The 21,594-nt window shown below is 40.5% G+C and overlaps 1 protein-coding gene across 1 annotated transcript in view; it reads left to right on the forward strand.

Annotated features, from left to right (window-relative positions):
• Nucleotides 1-21,594, forward strand: part of pappaa (pregnancy-associated plasma protein A, pappalysin 1a) — a 722,863-nt gene that overhangs the window by 189,149 nt on the left and 512,120 nt on the right. The window contains exons 4-5 of the mRNA XM_039762740.1: nt 372-665; nt 19,987-20,179. Coding sequence (XP_039618674.1) covers nt 372-665; nt 19,987-20,179 — 487 coding nt within the window. The remainder of the gene's footprint in view (nt 1-371; nt 666-19,986; nt 20,180-21,594) is intronic.

Raw genomic sequence — 21,594 nt, forward strand, 5'->3', positions numbered from 1 at the left:
AAAGAGTAACGCTTTACATCTTTGAGAGAGAGATCAGAGCTACGTGTGTTTTAGAAGGCAGCTGATGATTGCTAGAGATATCACGACCACATGCTTTTCTCTCCACGTGGGTGACACTCTCCTGTCAGAGTTGAACACGATCAGATATATGTGCCAACGTTTGAAAATGGAGCATACCTACCTTCCACTTAGCCAGAATTACATTTTTTTTAATAGGTTTTTAAAGTTTGTCCTGTTTTACTGCCATGTGGGCAGAGCCGCGGGGGACAGCTAGTACATAAATAAAATAATAAATCTGATCCTGTGCTATAAAATAGGAGGAGAATCAAAGTCAAAGGTCAATGTGTATTTATATTATTGTCTCTCCACAGGTGGAATTGTGCTAAATCCTTCGTTTTATGGGACTTTCGGACATACCCATACGATGATCCATGAAATTGGCCACAGCCTGGGATTGTATCACGTCTTCAGAGGCATCTCTGAGATTGAGACCTGCAACGACCCCTGCCTGGAAACAGAGCCATCAATGGAAACGGGTGACCTGTGTGCCGACACCAACCCAACTCCAAAACATAAACACTGTAGGGATCCGGAACCAGGAAATGACACTTGTGGGAATGGTCACTTTGTCAGTACACCCTTCACTAACTTCATGAGTTACGCAGGTGAGTACTGAGTGGTTTTATTAATGTGTACCCTCCTTATAAACTCTACCTGAATGCTTTGACTCAGCCTTTGAAACTCTGCACTCAAAGTCACTGGCTACACTGCTCAGTATCCGTTCATTCTTTTCCTGAAACCACTTTCTCTAGAAATGAATTAAAGGGAGTGGGTCATATCAATTGGAAAAGAGCAGAACCCAACCAGGTGAAATTATGAAAAGAATTAGTCCAGTGGATCGAGACTGTTGTTTTAAAGTGAGTTCATCAAGAACACGGGGACACAGTTGGAAACTTGTTAAGGATAAATTTTGCACAAACATTAGGAAGTTTTTCTTTACACAAAGAATGACAGACACTTGGAATAAGCAACCAAGTAGTGTGGTAGACAGTAAGACTTTAGGGACTTTCAAAACTCGACTTGATGTATTTTTGGAAGAATTAAGTGGATAGGACTGACGAGCTTTGTTGGGCTGAATGGCCTGTTCTCGTCCAGATTGTTCTAAAGGTGTAATGCCAGTTCATGTGCAGTATACAGCACGTTGAAGGTACAGCCATACATCTCATGAAATGTGTTTTTTTTCAACATATGTGGACCTATTAAGATTTGGTCTTCATTGTAACATTATCTACAGATAAACATGACACAATATAACAAACATAATGCAACATATGAAGGATATCGAAAAAGTCCATCCTTACCTCAGATACCTCAAATTAGAATCAGGTGCACCAGATCAGGCGTAGATGAGGTTATGGTTATGAGACTGGGAAGGGATTTAAAAAGATTTTCAAACAAGCGGACATCGACCACTCCACTGTTCAGAAGATCATTTACGAGTGGAGAAGATTTCAAACTACTTCCAACTGGTACAGGCCAAAAAGTTTGGCCCCAGGACAGAATTCAATATGCTGACAGAAATTTCTAAGAACCCTAGGATTTCATCGCAGGACCTGCAAGTAGATCTTGTAATTGTTAATGTCAAAGTGCATAAGTCTAACATTAGGAAGAGGCTGCACAAATTAGATCTAGATAGGATTTGTGTCAGGAGGAAAACTTTGCTGTCCGGAAAAGAACATCAGGGCAAGACTAAAGTTTGTTCCATAAACACCTAGGGAAAGGCCAGGACTTGTGGAACAATTTCTTACGGACAGAGAAGGCAAAGACAGTTTTTTGGCCACAGTACCAGTAAACAGCAAAGACAGCATTTGACAAGAAGAACTTGATATCAACTGTAAAACATGGAGGTGGAAATGGTATAGTTTTGGGTTGCTTTTCTTCACCATGCCCTCCTCAGACTCCAAAGTCAATGGAGGCTCTGATTGGGGCTCTCGAGAGACTGAGCAAAGAGCCTGAGTGTCCTGGGTAAAAAATAAGATCCAGGTCTTTAATGACATCTTAGCCATCAGCAGTGTGTCTGTCTGCAGAGAGAGTGTCGACCTCATCGAGAGGTTTACTTACCTTGGCAGTAACATTCATGTCTCTGGTGACTCTTCCTATGAAGTCAGTAGACGGATTGGGAGAGCATTGGGGTCATTAGGTCGTTGGAAAGAGGGGTGTGGCTCTCCTGATATCTCTGCAAAAGGACAAAGGTCCAAGTCTTTAGAGTCCTGGTGCTTCCTGTCTTACTATATGGTTGAGACATAGATGCTATTCAGTGACCTGAGATGAAGACTGGACTTTAGTGATGAGCGAGCACCACATATGCTCTTGCGCCATGCTCGAGTCTCCGCTACACACGTTTCACAAGTTGGAGACAGCCAATCAAGGGGCAGGCAAGTACTGCCCTCACTGTAATGCCAGTAGCCATGTCAGGTGCTGGCATTACAGTGATTGGCTGGCCGGAACACGTCATCGGGTGCTATATTTGCAGGCACTGTCATATAATGTTTTAGAGCGTCAGCTCACCTGCAGGCACTGGCATATAATGTTTTAGAGCGTCATTTTTCCTGTAAAATTGATTTTGGGGGGGTTTTGGGCATGTATTTGTCAGTCTGTAAAAGTGGCGTACAACTCGGACAAACTGGTTCCCAGCAGCGACTTGGGAGTCCAAGATGCATCCAGACATCGTCCCCATGCTGTTCCCGGTCCATTTGGGTGGTGTTTCTGTCACTTTCTGACCTTTTCCAATGGACCAGGCACCCTCCCCTCTTCAGAGCAGGGGGTGCCTGGTTGTCTCCCATTGACTTACATTATACTCGGGTGCTCGGTAGAGCACACGAACATCGCGATGTGTTCGGACCGAACACCCGAACACTTTGGTGCTCGCTCATCACTACTGGACTCCCTTGGTGTCTCTTCAGAGAATCCTTGGGCACCACTGGTTTGACTGTGTTGCTCATGGAGTCCTGAATGAGGCACATTACCTGCATTTTGAGGGAGGGTCAGTTACAGCACTACAGCCATGTGGCGCGAATCCGGCTTGCTGGAACCTCATTGTTGAGAACCCAAGTGGATAGACTAAGCTAAGAGGACGCCAACGTAACGCCTGGCTGTGGCAGATAGAGAGTCATTTTCCGGAGGGTCAGACTGGACCGTGTGTCTGCCTGGGGGGTTTCCAACCCGGATCCTGAGCTGTTTTGTTGTGGGGCGGGTGCTGCAGCATGCTGTACCAGTGCATGCTCCCCAACCTGACCTGATAGAATCCACTAGGAATTCTTCATTGTACCAGAAGAAACTTGAGGATAATGTGAGGCCATCCATCAGACTGAAGCTCAACCGAAAGTGAACCTTATAACATGAAAATGGCCGTAAACGTACTACCAAAGAATAGCTAAAAAGAAGGAAAGAAATGGAGAGTTTTGGAATGGCCAAGTCACAGTCCAGCTAGATGTTACTTGGGGATTTAAAATGGGCCCTGCATGCAAAACAGCCCTCAAAATCATCACACACCTGATAGAATTCTACAAGGAGCAGTGGGAAAGATTTTCTCCCAGACGATTACAGGAAACGCCTACAATACAAAGCTATTAGACTCATAAGGTGGATTTACTTTTTCCAAGGACAGAAATGGCACATCTGTTCCTTTTGCATTGAATAAATTATTACCATGTCAAAATTTCATTGTGTTTGCTTCAATTATATCCCCTTTATCTAAGGATACCCTTTAAATGAAGATCAAATCTTGATATGTCCACATATGTTAGAAAAGAAAGAAAAAACGCGGGGTGTACTTACCTTTTCACAATATACTTCTGGATTGTATAAAGAAACCGGATTGCCTATAGAAGAACATGGAAACTCCACATGGAAAGAATGCTTTCTGGGAGTTGAACTGGGATCTGGCATTATGAGGCACAAGGCTAATTGCTTTGCCAGCACTTTGCCTTATTGCTTAAAGTGATGTCACCCAATTTGAAGAAATTACATGTTTAGTTACATGCTGCCTTCAAAACTTCTTTTATTGTTATTTTTAATTGATAGACAGGGGTCTATAAAGGACTAGATTTGGAGTAAAGTATCAAAAATCAAAAATAACATCAAATTTGTAATCACGACCTTGAAATAGCCTAAAACGATGCCTCACACACTTATGTTTGAAATTTGTAATTTTTTGGAGTGGCTCTTAGAGGGCTAGGACCACCGGTAAAGAATCAGATATCAAAAATAACATAAAAGAACACCCTACTTGCCTGTATTACCAATCCCAATTTTTTCAAAGTTTCATGAAAAGGAGTAACTTTGAACCCTCGTATCCCATTATGGGTGAACCCTTGGGGTGAGTTATATGTGGCATGCACAACTTCAAGTCCTTCTATAAACCTATAGGTTTACTCTTTATCATAAGGGAGTAACTTCTTGCATTTAATATGGTGCAGAAATGGCCTACAATTAGGGTTTTCCGAGTCTAGAGGAATAGGAGGAAACCCTAAAAAGCTCAATGGTTTGCTTAACTAGTGTAGAAGAAATTAATTGGAAATATAAATATATATAAAGAAACAAATCTTGACCTAAACTAGGACCTCTTTGAGTCATGAACCATGCAAGAGGAAACTTGTTCATTGCGTCCTTTATTTATTTCTTTGGAAAATGCTTGACGTGGGAGCGTTCCTGTCACAGCAATCTACTAAGGGACAGTGCCCTGAGAAGTGGTTGTCAGAAAGTGGTCAAAAAGTAAAGACAGAGAGCTACAGTCGTGGCCAAAAGTTTTGAGAATAGCACAAGTACTATTTTTCACAAAGTTTGCTACTTCAGTGTTTTTAGATCTTTTTGTCAGATGTTTCTATGGTATATTGAAGTATAATTACAAGCAATCCATAAGTTTCAAAGGCTTTTATTGACATCTAGACATTAAGCCCGTTACAATAACGGGCGCTAGAACAGTAGTGCATAAACATTAGTAGGAACAGTCTATATTAAATGGCAAGGGACCTTGTATGTTGCTGTAATACGCGTCACTGTATTGTGTGCCTTTAATTTTCTCTCTCAGTAATACTGGTTTGTATTTTCATAAAATGCCTGTAATTTTGTCAGACAGTAATACAGTGGAACCAAAGTAATTTCCCCCATAGGATCGTATGTAAATACAATTAATCCGTTCCAGATCTTATGAACTGTATGTAAATATATATATATTTTTTAAGATTTTAAGCACAAATATAGTTAATTATACCATTGAATGCACATAGTAATAGTAAACTAAATGTAAAAACATTGAATAACACTAAGAAAACCTTGAACGACAAAGAAAACTAACACTGCAAGAGTTTGCGCTATAGCCTTACGACCCGCTCGCTAAAAACACCTTTTTAATGAGTTTTAAGCACAGGGAAAAATGAACATTTGAAAAATCTGTAATCTAATAAACAACCAAGAAAAGGAACATTGCAACAATGCACGCGTGCGCCTGTGTGTGTGTGTGTCTGACTCTGTCCCGTGTGTGTGTGTGTGTGTGCGAGCTTGTCTGTCTCTGTCACGGGCCTGCCTGCGTGCGTGTGTGCGCGTGCATGTCTGTCCCCCATGCGGGCCTGTCTCTGTGTGTGTGTGTGTGTGTGTGAGCCTCTCGCGGGCCTGCCTGCCTGTGTGTGTGTGTGTGTGTGTCTGTCTCTCGGGCGGACCTGCGTGTCTGTCTGTCTGTCTGTCTCTCGTGCGCACGCACCTGTGTGTGTGTCTCTCTCTCTCTCTCTGCACACACAGGGAATGCACATGAAGAGACTGAACACGTGCCGTGTGGCCCAGCGCGGGCACTCTTCACCAGAAGACACACACACACGGACACCTGGACGCACACAAGGGTTTTATTAAAGAGGATGACATTAAGTTTATGCAAAGAGTCAATATCTGCAGTGTTGGCTCCGTCTTTCTTTTCAAGACCTCTGCAATTCGGCCTGGCATGCTGTCAATCAACTTCTGGGTCAAATCCTTGACATTCTTGTATAGTCAATGCTTGGAGTTTGTGAGATTGGTGGGTTTCTGTTTCTTCACCCGCCTCTTGAGGACTGACCACAAGTTCTCAATGGGATTACGGTCTGGGGAGTTTCCTAGCCATGGACATAAAATGTTGATGTTTTGTTCCCCGAACCACTTAGTTATCACTTTTGCCTTACGGCCCGGTGCTCCATCATTCTGGATTGTTCATTGTTGGTCACCAAACTGTTCTTGATGGTTGGGAGAGGTTGCTCTCTGAGGATGTTTTGGTCCCATTCTTTATTCATGGCTGTGTTCTTAGGCAAAATTGTGAGTCCACTGCCTTGGCTGAGAAGCAACCACACACATGAATGGTCACTGGATGCTTTACTGTTGGCATGATGCAGGACAGATGGTAGCGCTGCTCACCTTCTCTTTTTTCTGGATGCCCCAAACAATCAGAAAGGGGATTCATCATAGACAATGACTTCACCCCAGCAGTCCTCAGCAGTCCAATCCTTTTCACTTTTGCAGAATATCAGTCTGTCCCTGATGTTTTTCTTGGCTTCTTTGCTGCCCTTCTTGACACCCACCAGGCCTTCCTCCAAAAGTCTTCACCTCACTCACACCTGCCTGCTGCCATTCCTGAGCAAGCTCTGCACTGGTGGTGCCCGCAGCTGAATCAACTTTAGGAGGCATTCCTGGCGCTTCCTGGACTTTCTTGGGCACCCTGAAGCCTTCTTCATGACAATTGAACCGCTCTCCTTGAAGTTCTTGATGATCCGATAAATGGTTGATTGGGGTGCTGTCTTACTAGCAGCAATATCAGTGGCGTAGCTCGAGTTCGTGCCGCTCGGGACGGGGCTTCAATTTGACGCCCTTCAACATATTTGAATATGTTAAACTATTTAAATAGAAAATTAAAATGACATATAGAGAAAAATTAAGATACATTTTGCATAAATTTATTCATATATAAAGAAACAGCAATATTTTTTTATATACATTTATAAGCATCAACTAGACAAGAATATAGTATAGACGCACTGATAAGCCGTGTTCTAATTATTAGTTTAATATAATGACGCTATGAAAACCAGAACCAAAGTAGGGTACAAGTGATAGGTGGGGATTTTTTCTGCGCAGAGCAAGAACGCATTTGGATTAATAACGAAATTATAAATTGTAAATTAGTTGTTTATCTTCCTAGAAAGTATTATCGGTGTAATGTTTATTTTGTCATTGCCTCATACATTTCAACTGCTGTGTCTGATGCAGAAGGACAGTCTGAACATTATTTTTCAATTTTGAAAAGAGAATTTGACTTTTTTCATACATGAGTGATATTTTTCCGAACCCTGCTGCTGACACACAAATTGCATTAAGCTTTGTGGCCAATAATGCCGCCCCCAAAAATGTGCCGCCCGGGGCGGACTGCCCCCTCCGCCTGCCCCTAGCTACACCACTGAGCAATATCCTTGCTTGTGAAGTCCTTTTTATGCAAAGCAATGATGGTCCTTTTGTGGCATGGCTGAAATGCAGTGGAAATGGGTTTTTTGCGATTAAGTTCATTTTCATGGCAAAGAAGGACAATTTATTAAGGCAATTAATTGTGATTCATCTAATCACTCTTTTAGACATTTTTAGTATATGCATCATAAAAACTGAGGCAGCAAACATTTGTGAAAATTAATATTAATAAACATTTGGCTATGACAAAAGACACCTGAATTTACATAACACTGATGAATTAAGGCTTACATATTCATCTGACATTTTCTCTGATTGGTTCATTGACTAGCAGCATCTGAATATTTACTCTGATTGGTTAAAATACACAGAATGTTTCAAGCAGAAAGAATTACCTCCCCAAAACCAAAGTCTAATTTCTCTGTTCTTGGTCCTTGTAATACTTTTTAAATGTATTTTTATTAATGTTAAGTAAAAGCAAATCACAATTAATACAATGAAGTCAGATTTAACAAACCCAAAATGCAAGCCCCACCCTAAAGAAAGAGGAGAGCCAGCCAAGAAAGGACATCTTTGAAGCAGCATGGCAGAAAGAGCATCCTTTCTACTGATAAAGAAGCTTATTCTAAAACGTTACTGATTAGATCCTACCATCCATTTTCTAACCCGCTGAATCCAAATACAGGGTCACAGGGGTCTGCTGGAGCCAATCCCAGCCAACACAGGGCAGGAACCAATCCTGGGCAGGGTGCCAACCCACCGCAGGACACACACAGACACACCAGGGCCAATTTAGAATCGCCAATCCACCTAACCTGCATGTCTTTGGATTGTGGGAGGAAACCCACACAGACACAGGGAGAACATGCAAACTCCACGCAGGGAGGACCCGGGAAGCGAACCCGGGTCTCCTAACTGCGAGGCAGCAGCGCTACCACTGCGCCACCGTGCCGCCCTAGATCCTACCATATTGGAAAAAAAGGTTGAAACAGATCCTCTGAGTGAGAATTTGATTTTTTTCAGTTTCAGATAGTACAGTACAGGGCATCAGCTACCCACTGACTTAAAGGTGGTGGGTTGGGATTCTTCCAGTTGAGCAAGACAAGTCAATGTGCTAGCAGTAAGGTAATGGCCATTACGATTTGTTTGTCCTTCTCCACTTTATGTCCATCTGTAAATGGATTAGGAGCTTAGAATACTTTTCAATACTTTTTGAGTTCCTGCTGTGCGTGATATCTCACAAGTCTTACTAGCTACGTGATAGTCAGCCAGCTTCTTGAACCCATCACACAGGAGCTTCTTGTTCTTTGTTGTTCACTTGACCTTAACCTTGTTTCCTGATATTCTTCTGATACTTATTAACCCTTTGATATTACTTCTAAGATTGATGCTATATTTTAATGTGGAAAGCATACCAAAACACGTTATGTCCAATAAGTATATTACTCCTAAATGATTTTGTAACCCCTAAGTCTCATATTCCTTCCATTTTTTTACATGAGAATGATCCTAAAACATACCAGTAAAAGCACCAACAGATCACTAGACATCGAGACGAGTGGGACGGTATGTCATATGTGGGAGTTTTCTTGTACTAGTGAGTCCGGACAATAAAACCAGAAGTGACGTCAAAGCATTCAGAAGTAATTCTTATGAACACAATTAGTATGAAAGTGTGGATGATGATTGACTTGCCCAGGTATTTAAAAACCAAATCATGCTTGTGGTTTGGAGGTTTGGAATATTTGGAACAGAGGTATGAGGTTGTCTTAGAGAAGATGTACCTTCATGTTGTATCCCTCTACAAGTAGGCTTCATTGCAGGTGTGGTTCTGCGTAGAGAACCGTAAGACAGATTCATAAGTAGTGCTTCAGGATTAGTTAACACATAAGGAACAGATTTCCTTTTTTTTTTCTAATAAATTATATGCAAAATACACGGAAACAAATGATTTTGTAAAAATAGCTTCAGTCTTTAATGCCATTAGAGCCACATATCATATTGTCTGGGGTTCACCAGAATTTTAAATTTTAAATGCTGTACTCAAACATAACAAAAAAAATAACTAATTAACAAAATTATGATTATTATAAAGCGCTCTTTAAGGTGAGATAAATAATGACATATGTCGTGCATTTAGCCAATAGAGAGATGACAAATCAAACTCTGTAATTGAATACATGTTATTTATAGTCAGGGGGTTTTAATTAGTTTTGAGCAGTGAAAAAGTTTGGAAAAGAATTCAAATGGAAAAATATACATAAAAAACAGATTACGCCTAGACCACCCTGGAAATGTCTAGAAGCTATCTGTCTCTGCAAATGTCCCGTAAGAAACCGTGGGAGAGGGTTACATCAGTTGCATTCAGCCAATCAGATTTTTTCTTCAGCCTCTTTTTGTTTTATTTATTTCTATATGTCAGTATTTATTTATTTATTTATTGTGATTGTTGCTTTGAGGATCACTGCTTAATTTCCGAGATTTTTACTGGATCATCAATTTTCTAAAATGTTGCTCCACTACTTGGGGTTAGAAAAGGGCATCATCACGAATCTGCACTTTATGCACCGAGCTGATGAATTTTCTTCTTCTTTTTTTTTCTCCAATTTTGCTGATCTCAAGAAGAGTTTAAGTTATGAGTGTGTCATCTTTAAACATCTGCTCCTGGTCTAGAAATGTGAAGTCACTTTACTGTTCTGCCAGATATTTTTAGTGAAGCACAAGTGGGGGCTTAGATAACTTATTAAAAACACACTGCTGTTCACAAAACGATGAGGATGTCATTATTTTTATTATTCGAATAAATGCTAGATGTTTTAGTAAACACCTTTAATTGCATATCACTTGCAAAAAAGAAAACTAGAAATGATTTTATTGGAAATGAGAGCTTAATATTACACATATCTGTCTTATCCTCCATGTAATGTCTATTAATTACTGCATGACCATTCAGATTTTTAGAATTTTCATAATAAAGTAACAGATTTACTGAAATCTCGAGTCACAACATTTCAAGAAGTGGCACTTCTTCTTCCTGCATTCGTGCCACAAACACCAATAAATGTTTCATGTTAAGGCTTTTAACTCAGCCCTATTGTCTTGGACCAAACAACAATGCAATGTTTTTAAAAATTACATTCTAAACAAGGCAGTTGCGGTATGCCATTGTGAATCCAGTCATGTAATGTGACATGCTGAACAACTCACTCCAACTAGTCCACGACTTGCTCCTACTAAATCAGACAGGTATGATTTTGTCTTTAGTTGTGAGGCAGGCTCTGTGTGCATTAGAGCTGGCAGCCAATGAATGCTCATCTATATATGTAAGTATAGTGCATATAATGAGGAATAAGGAACAAGAGTGTTTGGAGAGAAGGTCGTCTGTCTGATGTCTCGTGTTTCATGTAATACTGCAGAATGGGAAAAAAATCTCCCCATGACTTTCTTGTATACTCAAATTTTAGGATGGATATTTGAGGAGTAAACCGCAAGACAATAATTATATTTTTATATTATGTATATTAACAAATCAAATCAAACTAATAATATATTAAACAATTATTATAAAAGTAAAGTTGAATAAACCGGATTCTGCGTTTGCCTGAATAAAAAGTAAAGTACCACTTCCGGTTAACGGAAATAGCCCAAAAGTTGATAGAAATCTACGTTTTGTATCTAATACTTGTATGCAAAATTTCGATGACCTAAGTGAAAGCGTACTTAAGCTATCATGTTTACACACACACACGCACAGATAGACAAACAGATGTAATTCCAAAAATGGTATTTTTGGACTTGGGGAGGTCTAAAACATCGAGATTCATCAAAATCTGGAATTGGAATTTTCGGATAATTCCAATACTTTCCCTATACTTCATGTACGAGAAAGTCAGGGAGGTCTAAAACATCGAGAATCATCAAAATCTCAACATTGAATCTTCGGACGATTCCAATACTTTCCCTGAACTACGTATATGAGAAAATCAGGGAGCCCTAAAATGTTGAAATTCATCAAAATCTCAACATTGAGTCTTCAGACGATTAAAAATATTATCCCTATACTTCATATACAAGAAAGTAGTGATTTCTCATTGCTGTTAAAATGCCATAATCCATACCCCTAAACTACATGGCAAAGTTTTTCTTTCATCCCTTTGCCAAATTGCTGTCAACTGCCCCCCAAACACCGAGTTGAATATCTAAATACAACTTTCCACCTTCTATAGTTGTTTATTTATTTTTAAGATGTTTTTGAATCTTGTAACTCTTGGTGTTGTACAACCCCAGTTTCAAAACAGTTGGGACTATGTGTAAAATATAAATAAAAACAGAATGCAATGATTTGCAAATCTCATGCAGCCTTATTTTATTCACAATAGAACATAGAAAACATATCAGATATTGAACGTGAGACATTTTACTATTTCATGAAAAATATTTGTTCATGGGGCAGCATGGTGGCGCAGTGGTAGCGCTGCTGCCTCGCAGTTAGGAGACCTGTGTTCGCTTCCCGGGTCCTCCCTGCGTGGAGTTTGCATGTTCTCCCCGTGTCTGTGTGGGTTTCTGCCGGGTACTCCGGTTTCCTCCCATGCAGGTTAGGTGCATTGGCAAATCTAAATTGTCCCTAGTGTGTGGGTTTGTGTGCCTTGCAGTGGGCTGGTGCCCTGCCCAGGGTTTGTTTCCTGCCTTGTGCCCTGGGATTGGCTCAAAGCAGACCCCTGTAGTTAGGATATAGCGGGTTAGATAATGGATGGGAGGATATTTGCTCATTTTGAATTTGATGGCAGGCGGCAACACATCTCAAAAATATCGAGATGGGCACGATAAAAGGCTGGAAAAGTAAGAGGCACTAAAAAGAAACAGCTAGAGGAACATTTTGCAACTCTTTGAGTTAATTGGCAACAGGTCAGTAACATGATTGGGTATAAAAAGAGCATCTTAGATAGGCAGCATCTCTCAGAAGTAAAGACGGGCAGAGGTTCACCAATTAGCAAAACACGTGTACAAATACTGGAACAATTTCAGAATAATATTACTCAACATAAAAAAGACTTTGAATACCTCATTATCTACAGTACATAACAAGATTCAAAGAATCTGAAGAGATCACTATGCGTAAGGCTCAATGCTGAAAATCAATATTGGACGCCCATGATCTTCAGGCTCTGAGGCAGCTTCTGCATTAAAAACAGGCCTGATTCTGTCATGGAAGTCACTGCATGGGCTCAGGAACACCTCCAGAGATCATTGTCTGTGAACATAGTTCTCTGTCCACAAATACAGGTTAAAGCTCTGTCATGTGAACATGACCCAGAAACGGCGCCGTCTTCTCTTGGCCAAAGCCTATTTAAAATGGACTGAGGTAAAGTAGAAAACTGTTCTGTGGTCAGACAAATCGAAATTGAAGATTCTTTTTGGAAAACATGGACACCACGTCCTGTGGACTAAAGCGGAGAGAGACCACCCGGTTTGTTATCAGTGTTCAGTTCATAAGCCTGTATCTCTGAATGTATTGGGGGTGCATTAGCGCCTATGGAATTGGCAGCTTGCACATCTGGAAAGGCACCATCAGTGCTGAAAAGTATGTGCAGGTTTTAGGGCAACATCTGCTCCCAGCCAGACAACGTCTTTTTCAGGGAAGGCCTTGCATATTTCAGCAAGACAATGCTAAACTTCCCACTAGATCCATTACAACAGCATGGCTTCGAAGTAGAAGAACTGGCCTGCCTGCAGTCGAGACCTTTCATCAATTGAAAACATTTGGCGCATCATGAAACGACAAATACAGCAAAGCAGACCGAGTTGCTGTTGAGCAGCTAGAACCCACTATCAGACAAGAGTGGGACAGCATTCCTCTCCCAAATGTCCAACAACTGGTCTCCTCAGTTCCCAGATGTTCACGGGCTTTTGTTAAAAGTAGAGGGGATGCTACACAGTGGTAAAGATGGCCCTGTCCCAACTTTTGTGAGACGTGTTGCTGCCATCAAATTCAAAATGACCCTCATCTTTTCTCACTTTCAACATTTGATGTGTTTTCTATGTTCTGTTGTGAATAAAATATTGGTTTATGAAATTTGCAAATTTACTCCGCATTACAACTTATTCAGAATCGGTGTTTTTGAATACACAGTATCATTTCTTTACCAAGTTAATATATTGTGACAGAGCAGGACCTGCCCTTCAGAATGATATATGGGCCATTGGTCATCTATAATGGATATCCCTGCCCTGGATACTTATTTGGAAACAGTAAAAGCGGAGAAAAAGAATACTGTTATTTGTACTGCTTCATGAAGGTCAAACTAGACATATCACTTGTAGATATTGCATAACCTTTATTTTCTAGGAGTTCCTGACACATTCACTGAAATTACTATAATATTCCATCCATCCATTATCCAACCTGCTATATCCTAACTACAGGGTCACAGGGGTCTGCCAGAGCCAATCTCAGCCAACACAGGAAACAAACCCCGGGCAGGGCACACACACACACCAAGCACACACTAGGGACAATTTAGGATTGCCAATGCACCTAACCTGTAGGTCTTTGGGAGGAAACTGGAGTACCCAGAGGAAACCCACGCATACACGGGGAGAACATGCAAACTCCATGCAGGGTGGACCTGGGAAGTGAACCTGGGTCCACCAACTGAAAGGCAGCAACACTACCCACTGCACCACTGTGCCGCCCCTACTATAATATTTGGAAGCGTATTTCAACACCAATGAAAACAAAAATAACATCTAAAGTGATATTTTTTGTAAAAATGTTACTGAATTTTGAAGCATATTCTACTGTAACATATCTGTGCAACATAACTAAGTGTAACAATTCTGAAACAGAAATGTCTGATTTTTGTTTTGAAGGGTAGAACATGAATATTGAGTTAAGCAAGATGACGTTATAGCCAATTAAATCAATTCAGCAGTAGAGTTAAAAACAATATCTACTGTAGAGTCATAAAAATGTTCATATTATATGCTATCAACCTCACACAGCCAGCACAACTGCTCCATTTCAGAGAAACGATACAGGACTATCCATTATGAGAAACGGACGGGTAGCCTGGCCCATCCGAGACACCCTCAGTTGGGAAAGATGATGGGGAGACAGCATGCACAGGGCATTGTCTCTCTCAAAACGCTAGATGTCAGCTCTCTGGGGTGCAGCAGTGCCCACGGGGCATCATGGGAACTGGAGTTTTTAGGCTCAGCCCTACTGGGGTCCATTAAGTGCCACCAGGGGGTACTGCAAGGACTGGGGAGCCCTACTTTGTTGAGCCTATACCTCACCCAGAAGTTCTTCCGAGCTACAGCTTCAGCTCAACAGAAGTACTTCCATGTGTAAGATAAAAGGAGCTGCCTGCCATAACTTGAGGAGGCAGAGTCTGGAGGAAGAAGCTTGCATGGATTTGAGCGGAGAGTTAGAAAAGAAAGGCTCTCACCTTCTCCACAAATGTTTTATGTAACGAATTGATCACAGATTATACCCAGGGGAAGCTACACCAAGTCTGTATGGTTTACCGAAGATACACAAACAGGATGCACCGTTAAGACCCATTGTCTGCATGATCAATTCAGTTACATATAACATCTCAAAGTTCCTGGCCGCTGTCCTCAACCCGTTGGTAGGGAGCTCAAGACACCATATTCAGAACACTTTGGATTTTGTGGAGAAGGTCAGAGATGTCATTATGGAGTCAGATGACACTATGGTCTCGTATGATGTTACATCTCTATTCCCTTGCGTTCCAGTTACAGTAGCAGTGGAGGTGGTCCGTAAGAGATTACAGGATGACCCTACACTCAGAAAAAGGACCACTCTCAGCACTGACCAAGTGTGACTGCTCTTGGAACTGTGTCTTCAATCCATATATTTCATATACAAAGGCCAGTACTACAGGCAGAAACATGGGTGCACCATGGGTTCCTCAGTTTCATCTATTGTGGCCAATCTGTATATGGAAGAAGTGGAAAAGAGGGCGCTATTATCCTATCCTGGAACACCACCAAGCCATTGGTTCAGATATGTGGATGACACCTGGGTGGAAATCAAATCTCAAGAGGTACCACAATTCACTGACCACATCAACTCAGTGGATACACACATCCAGTTCACCAAGGAGGACATGAAATGTGACAGGCTAGCTTTCTTAGATTGTGAAATTTACATCAGCAATAGGGGACATTTGAAAGTTGATGTGTACCGTAAACCAATGCATACGGGTCAGTATTTAAGGTTTGACTCTCACCATCCGCTAGAACACAAAATAAGTGTCACCAGGACTCTCTAACACAGAACAAACACCATACCTACAGACACAGCGGCCAGGTAAGCAGAAGAACATCATATCAAAAAGGTCCTGAGTAAATGTGGCTATCCCAGCTGGACTTTTGTCAAAGCAGGGAAGACACCTAAATAATGCTTTAAGCAATCCAGGAGAGCGGAAGGACAACCGCTGCCTAAGCGAAAATCTTTGGTGATCCCTTATGTGTCAGGAGTATCGGAACAGCTGAGACGCATTTTTTCAAAATGCCAGGTCTCAGTGGCTTTCAAACCCCAAAACACGATATGGCAAAAATTGGTTCACCCAAGGATCGGGTGCCCCGGCATAGATAGAGTAATATAGTTTATGCAGTTAAGTACCAAGAGGATTGCCGTGAATCATACATCGGGGAAACCAAACAACCATTGGTGAAGCGGATGGCACAACACAGAAGAGCTACCTTGTCAGGCCAGAACTCCACAGTCTATTTGCATCTACAGTGCAGTGGTCACTCTTTCAGTGATGAAGATGTGCACATCCTGGACAGGGAGGAACGCTGGTTTGAGCGAGGAGTCAAAGGAGCCATTTACGTGAAAAAGAAACGTCCATCTCTGAACCGAGGAGGGGGCCTAAGGGTACATCTTTCACCATCTTACAATGCAGTGATTGCAGCCATTCCCCAAATCTCTGTGAATGGTACTCATGGCCATTGATCAATGGACAATTTGCATATCATTTATCACATGGCCCATTGTTAGTCAATGGTGCCAGTTCGGTCATTAGGCCAAGGTACTGTTTATAAGGTTGGAGAAACCTGCAGTCAACTGAGACTGAGGAAGTCACTTGGATGAGTGATGAAACGTATCAGAAAAGATGAACAGAATCAACTTTCTAGAGTATCATATCTTATCTTGTCTTACCTTTCAATGAAAACCCTTAAAACTACAATGTTCTCTCTTCTGGATGATAAAAGGCCAACTTTCTAACCTACATGATATAAATTCCTGGCAGTTTTGAATGAATAAGACAAGTGCCATGAAAATGCTGATTGACAGGGAAAAACAATGTGCAGCAAATACTGGATTTTGGGTTAACTAATATTAAGAATAAGGTAGACTGACACTATTTAATCCAAAATATATTGCACATAATATTCTGAACATGTAAAATACTTATGCCATAAAACAAATGTAACTTATATTTAAAGATAAAAAAAATCATCATTTTCTTTCAAAACAGTGTTTTTCACTTAATCCAAAATCTAGCCGAAATGGTTGGTGGTAGTTAATTTGCGATCTCAGGAAATGGATCAGCACGGTTAAGTCATAAAGTGCACCAGATGGTTTGCATGGGGAGGATTTTGGTGCAGACCAGCATAATTAATGGAATGATGGTGGATAAATCAGATCAGATGAGAAATATGTGTATATGAGTTTGACAAAATTTATCTTTGTAATAATTTGCCATTTTTCCCCTTTTAAGTTTTGTTAGCTTCACTTTTATTATGACCATATGAGTCTTGCACAGGGATTTCAAACTCTGGTCCTGGAGGTCCGCAGCGCCTGCAGGTTTTCATTCTAACCCTTTTCTTAATTGGTGACCAAATTTTGCTGCTAATTAATTCCTTTTCCTTTCATTTTAATTGACTTGATTTTAAAGATTTATTCCCCTGAATTGCTTCATTCCTTTCCTTTAATGGCACCCAAACAGAAATGAAACGTGAAGTGAGTGAGCCAACAGAAGACCAACTAAGTCAGGGCCTTAAACTCCAACCAATTTTACTCCAACCAGTTGCTTAATCAGGCGCTGCTCTTTAATTCTATTGCTTGTTGCTGCTCTCATTGTTCAATAGCATTACATTTCAGAAATGGTTGATTTTCTCTTTTCTAAGAGCACTGTTAAAATGTTTTGGGGATATGAGAAGATCAACTTTCCTGAGATCTTCATCTTTCCCTATTTTCAGATATTGTGTGATGGACACAGTTTGCTGCTCATGTTTTGGCTCATTTTATATGTGTTATCTCCCTGTAGTTACCGCAATCCAGGCAATCACACTTCCCTTTTCAGATTTTTCAGTCAGTTGGGATGACGTCTTCTCTTGGCATTGCAAGCATTCTATGCTTCGGTCCGAATTGTGATCCCTAAAAACCACAAAAAGACTGATCATTCAAAATCCGTGAAAAGAACCCTTAAAAGAAATCCTACATTGACAGCTACAGCTCTGTAATATCACACTGGCTTCAAAAAGCATCATGGCGAGCCGGGAAAAAAAGTTTGCCTAAGCCAGCTGCTCAGTGAATTTTCAAGAAAATATTCTGTGACCAAAGTCACTGGCAAACAGAGCAAATTCGCTGGGCAAAACAGTTCTTATTAAATCCATACCAGAAAAGGATTTTATCCAGTATAGCAGTTGATTTAGCATCTTAACGCAGTTGCCTGGGAGCCCCCATGCTAATCTATGTATGTTGTAACTTGCTGAGTGGTTGTGTAGGTAGGGGTCCCAGTGCACTGCTTTGCCCAGTGGCCTATAACGCTGTTAGGACAGCCCTGCATACCAGCCACTACTAGGATTGTTATATATTCGTGGGGCTCTCCATTAATATTGGTGGCTACATCTATGTAATGTCACGCTGGTCTCGCAAACCATCATGGAGCACGGGGAAAAGAATTTCCCCTAACTGTCTGCCCAACAAATTTTCAGAAAAATATTCAGTGAAGAAGGTCAACACAGCAAATGCGATGAAAAAAGCAAATCCATACCAGAAGAAGATTTTATCCATTATGGCGGCTGGTCTGGCATACCTCCCATTACTAGCCTCAGCGTTATACAGTATACTCACGGGGCTGTCTCATCCAATATTGGCAGCTTCAGGTGTATGATTTCACACTGGCCTCTCAAAGCATCATGAGGCACTGGGAAAAAAAAAACTGTCTAAGCTGGCTGCAAGGCGAATTTTAAGGAAAATACTCGGTGAACATAGTCACCAAGGAATACAGATAATTCACTGGGCAAATTTTGCAGATCAACACTACATGAACATAAATATAAATATGATTATCTTTCTTACTGCTTTTATGTAAATCTGACAACTATTTCTAAATAGTCAAAATAAATCTGCAGTGGCTTATAGCTATGAGATTATGCCTTGAACTCATTTCACCTCAAGTGAAGCAACTCTCTAGACTGCCATTAGCCGTTTGTTTATTGCCTTTGCTGATTATTGCTTTTCAGTCAAATTTCCACAATCATTTTAAGTCCGGTCGGCATTTCTATTGACCTTGCTGTGCTTACTCATGAAAGTGAGCCAGCAGCTGAAGGAAATTCTGTCTGTTACATATTACCAACATTTCAAGTCATTTGAAATAGTGCAGAACCTAACAATGCACCTCTGACGTACAGAGACCTTACTTAAGGACAAGTGTAGGTGCTGCCCGAAAGCAGTACTGAAACATTTTGTTCCATTAAACTGACAAGTCCTGGGATTTATATTTAGGGTAGATAAAGCGTTGGTTATCAACGCTTATGTAAGGCCCCTCTGTAGTTTGCAATGGGGTGACGGAATCCTCTGTGCCAGGAAAAGTTCATTTACTTCAAAGTTGCAATTCTGAATGTTTATTTCAAGTGATAACCTTACCATGTTAGCTCACGGTTATCTTCATTCCCACCCATCAAGATAATGTCACATTTGTCATGGGAGGCTGGTAGATAGCCTGTAGCAACCTGAGTGAGATTTCTAAGATAAGGACTTTTTATATATGTATTCCCACACTTCCTTATAGCTTACTTTCAATACTTGAATTAGTCTTTATGGAAATGTCCCCATTAAAAAAAAATCTTTGTACTTTGAGGGTTTTGTTGAAAATAAAACAATAGCGCAAATACACATTCCAACAATACAGATTTGCATGTGTATACTTAATAAAAGAAGCACAGGCAGCAAAACGGTAGTAAGACACGCAAGGCTTAATTGACGTCGCTCAGGCAGCATGCAGACACATGAAGGGTGTGCATTGTGAGCTTTGTTTGACTGTCTCTGTTTTGTCTTGTATAAACTGATGGGCACACTAATACAGTCAAGGATAATTACCTCCCTGTTTCTGCACTCTGCTATTGGCCTGATCTTGCAAGGAGGTGCTGAGGGCGTACATGCAGGGTGAAGGTAAACCACAGGTTGCTCTGTATTATCATCTGCACTCACCAATTTGTTTATGTTTCTTTTCTTTCCTTAATGTGTTCAAGATGATGACTGCACTGATTCGTTCACGCTCAATCAAGTTGCGAGAATGCACTGTTACCTGGACCTTATCTACCAGTCTTGGCAGCAGTCCAGCAAACCAGCACCCATCGTTGTCGCTCCTCAAGTAGTGGACCAGACTCCAGACTCCCTGACGCTTGAATGGTTTCCGCCAATTGATGGAATTTTTTACAACAGGTGAAAAAGACTTGAGAAATGTACAAGTACATTTATATATGTTAGCTCAGGAAATGCAACGTGCGGGCTGTTAAGCACAATATTACCAATTTTTGGATAATGAATGGGGTCATAATGAATGGTGACTTCTTTAAGAGTTATAGGTTACAGTTTCTTATGTGTTACAGTTTGATTAATTCTAACTTGACCTGAAACTAAAATGTGTTTACAGTAGCTGTGGCATGTTGGATCGCTGGTTATTTTACCGTTTTCTACAATTTACAATCTTTGGTATGTTTGCACCAGCAGCAAGGCTCCCCCTTCTTTTGCCTCTGGAAATGGTTGATACTAATAACACTGAAATAACAATTTTATTCCAGTCAAAAACTTTAAATGTGAGGGTGCTGAATCCAATGCTGGCAGTGGAATTATTCAATCACATCTTAACATTATACGAAGTTATTGTCTGTTATACCTACATTTTTATCACTCTTTAATTTAATATTTTTTTTATCAGTATGCTGCTGCTGGAATATGTGAATTTCCCCTTGGGATTAAAAAAGTATCTATCTATCTATCTATCTATCTATCTATCTATCTATCTATCTATCTATCTATCTATCTATCTATACTAACATTAATATCTATCTATCTATCTATCTATCTATCTATCTATCTATCTATCTATCTATCTATCTATCTATCTATCTATCTATCTATCTATATTTTGTAATAATCAGGATAGAATTGAGGGTGTAGAGGTGATTGAACCACTAGGGTCAAGTGACCATAATGTAATACAATTCTCAGTATTTTGTAAGAGTGCAGATGCAAGTAGAGCTAATTTTCAGCAGATGCGACTAAGGAGGATGCACTGGGATGAGCTTTTAAATGTGGAGACAGTTGAGGAGCAGTGGAACAGGTCTAAAAATGTTTTACATGTAATGCAGGACAGATACATACCTAAATTTGGAATTAATAGGAAACTAAAAAAACTCCACGGTGGATTAATAAAGATTTAAAAAAGAAGTTGCAAAGGAAAAAACTGCTTCATAAGGCATATAAGACTAATGACTGCAAAGTGAATCATAGATCGTATGAGAATATGAGAGCAACCATTAAGAAGGATATCCAGGAGGCTAAAAGACAGTTGGAGAGGAATAGAGCAGATATGGAGAAAGAAGACCCCAAGAGATTCTTTCAGTATTTTAGTAGTAAAAGAACAGTTAAGGAGGAGGTCAAGTTCATCATGAATAGTAAAGGGGAATTAAAAGATACAGACAGTGAAATAACAGACAACCTAAACTTACATTTTTCTAAGGTGTTTACAAGTAAGCAAGTGGATAACCTCCCAGAGGTAACAGGGACTACTAAGGAGGTACTGAGGGATTTGGAAATTGTAGAGGGAGAAGTGCTGCTCAGATTAAATAAGATGA

Source organism: Polypterus senegalus, chromosome 9 (assembly GCF_016835505.1).
Source record: "Polypterus senegalus isolate Bchr_013 chromosome 9, ASM1683550v1, whole genome shotgun sequence".
NCBI lineage: Eukaryota > Metazoa > Chordata > Cladistia > Polypteriformes > Polypteridae > Polypterus > Polypterus senegalus.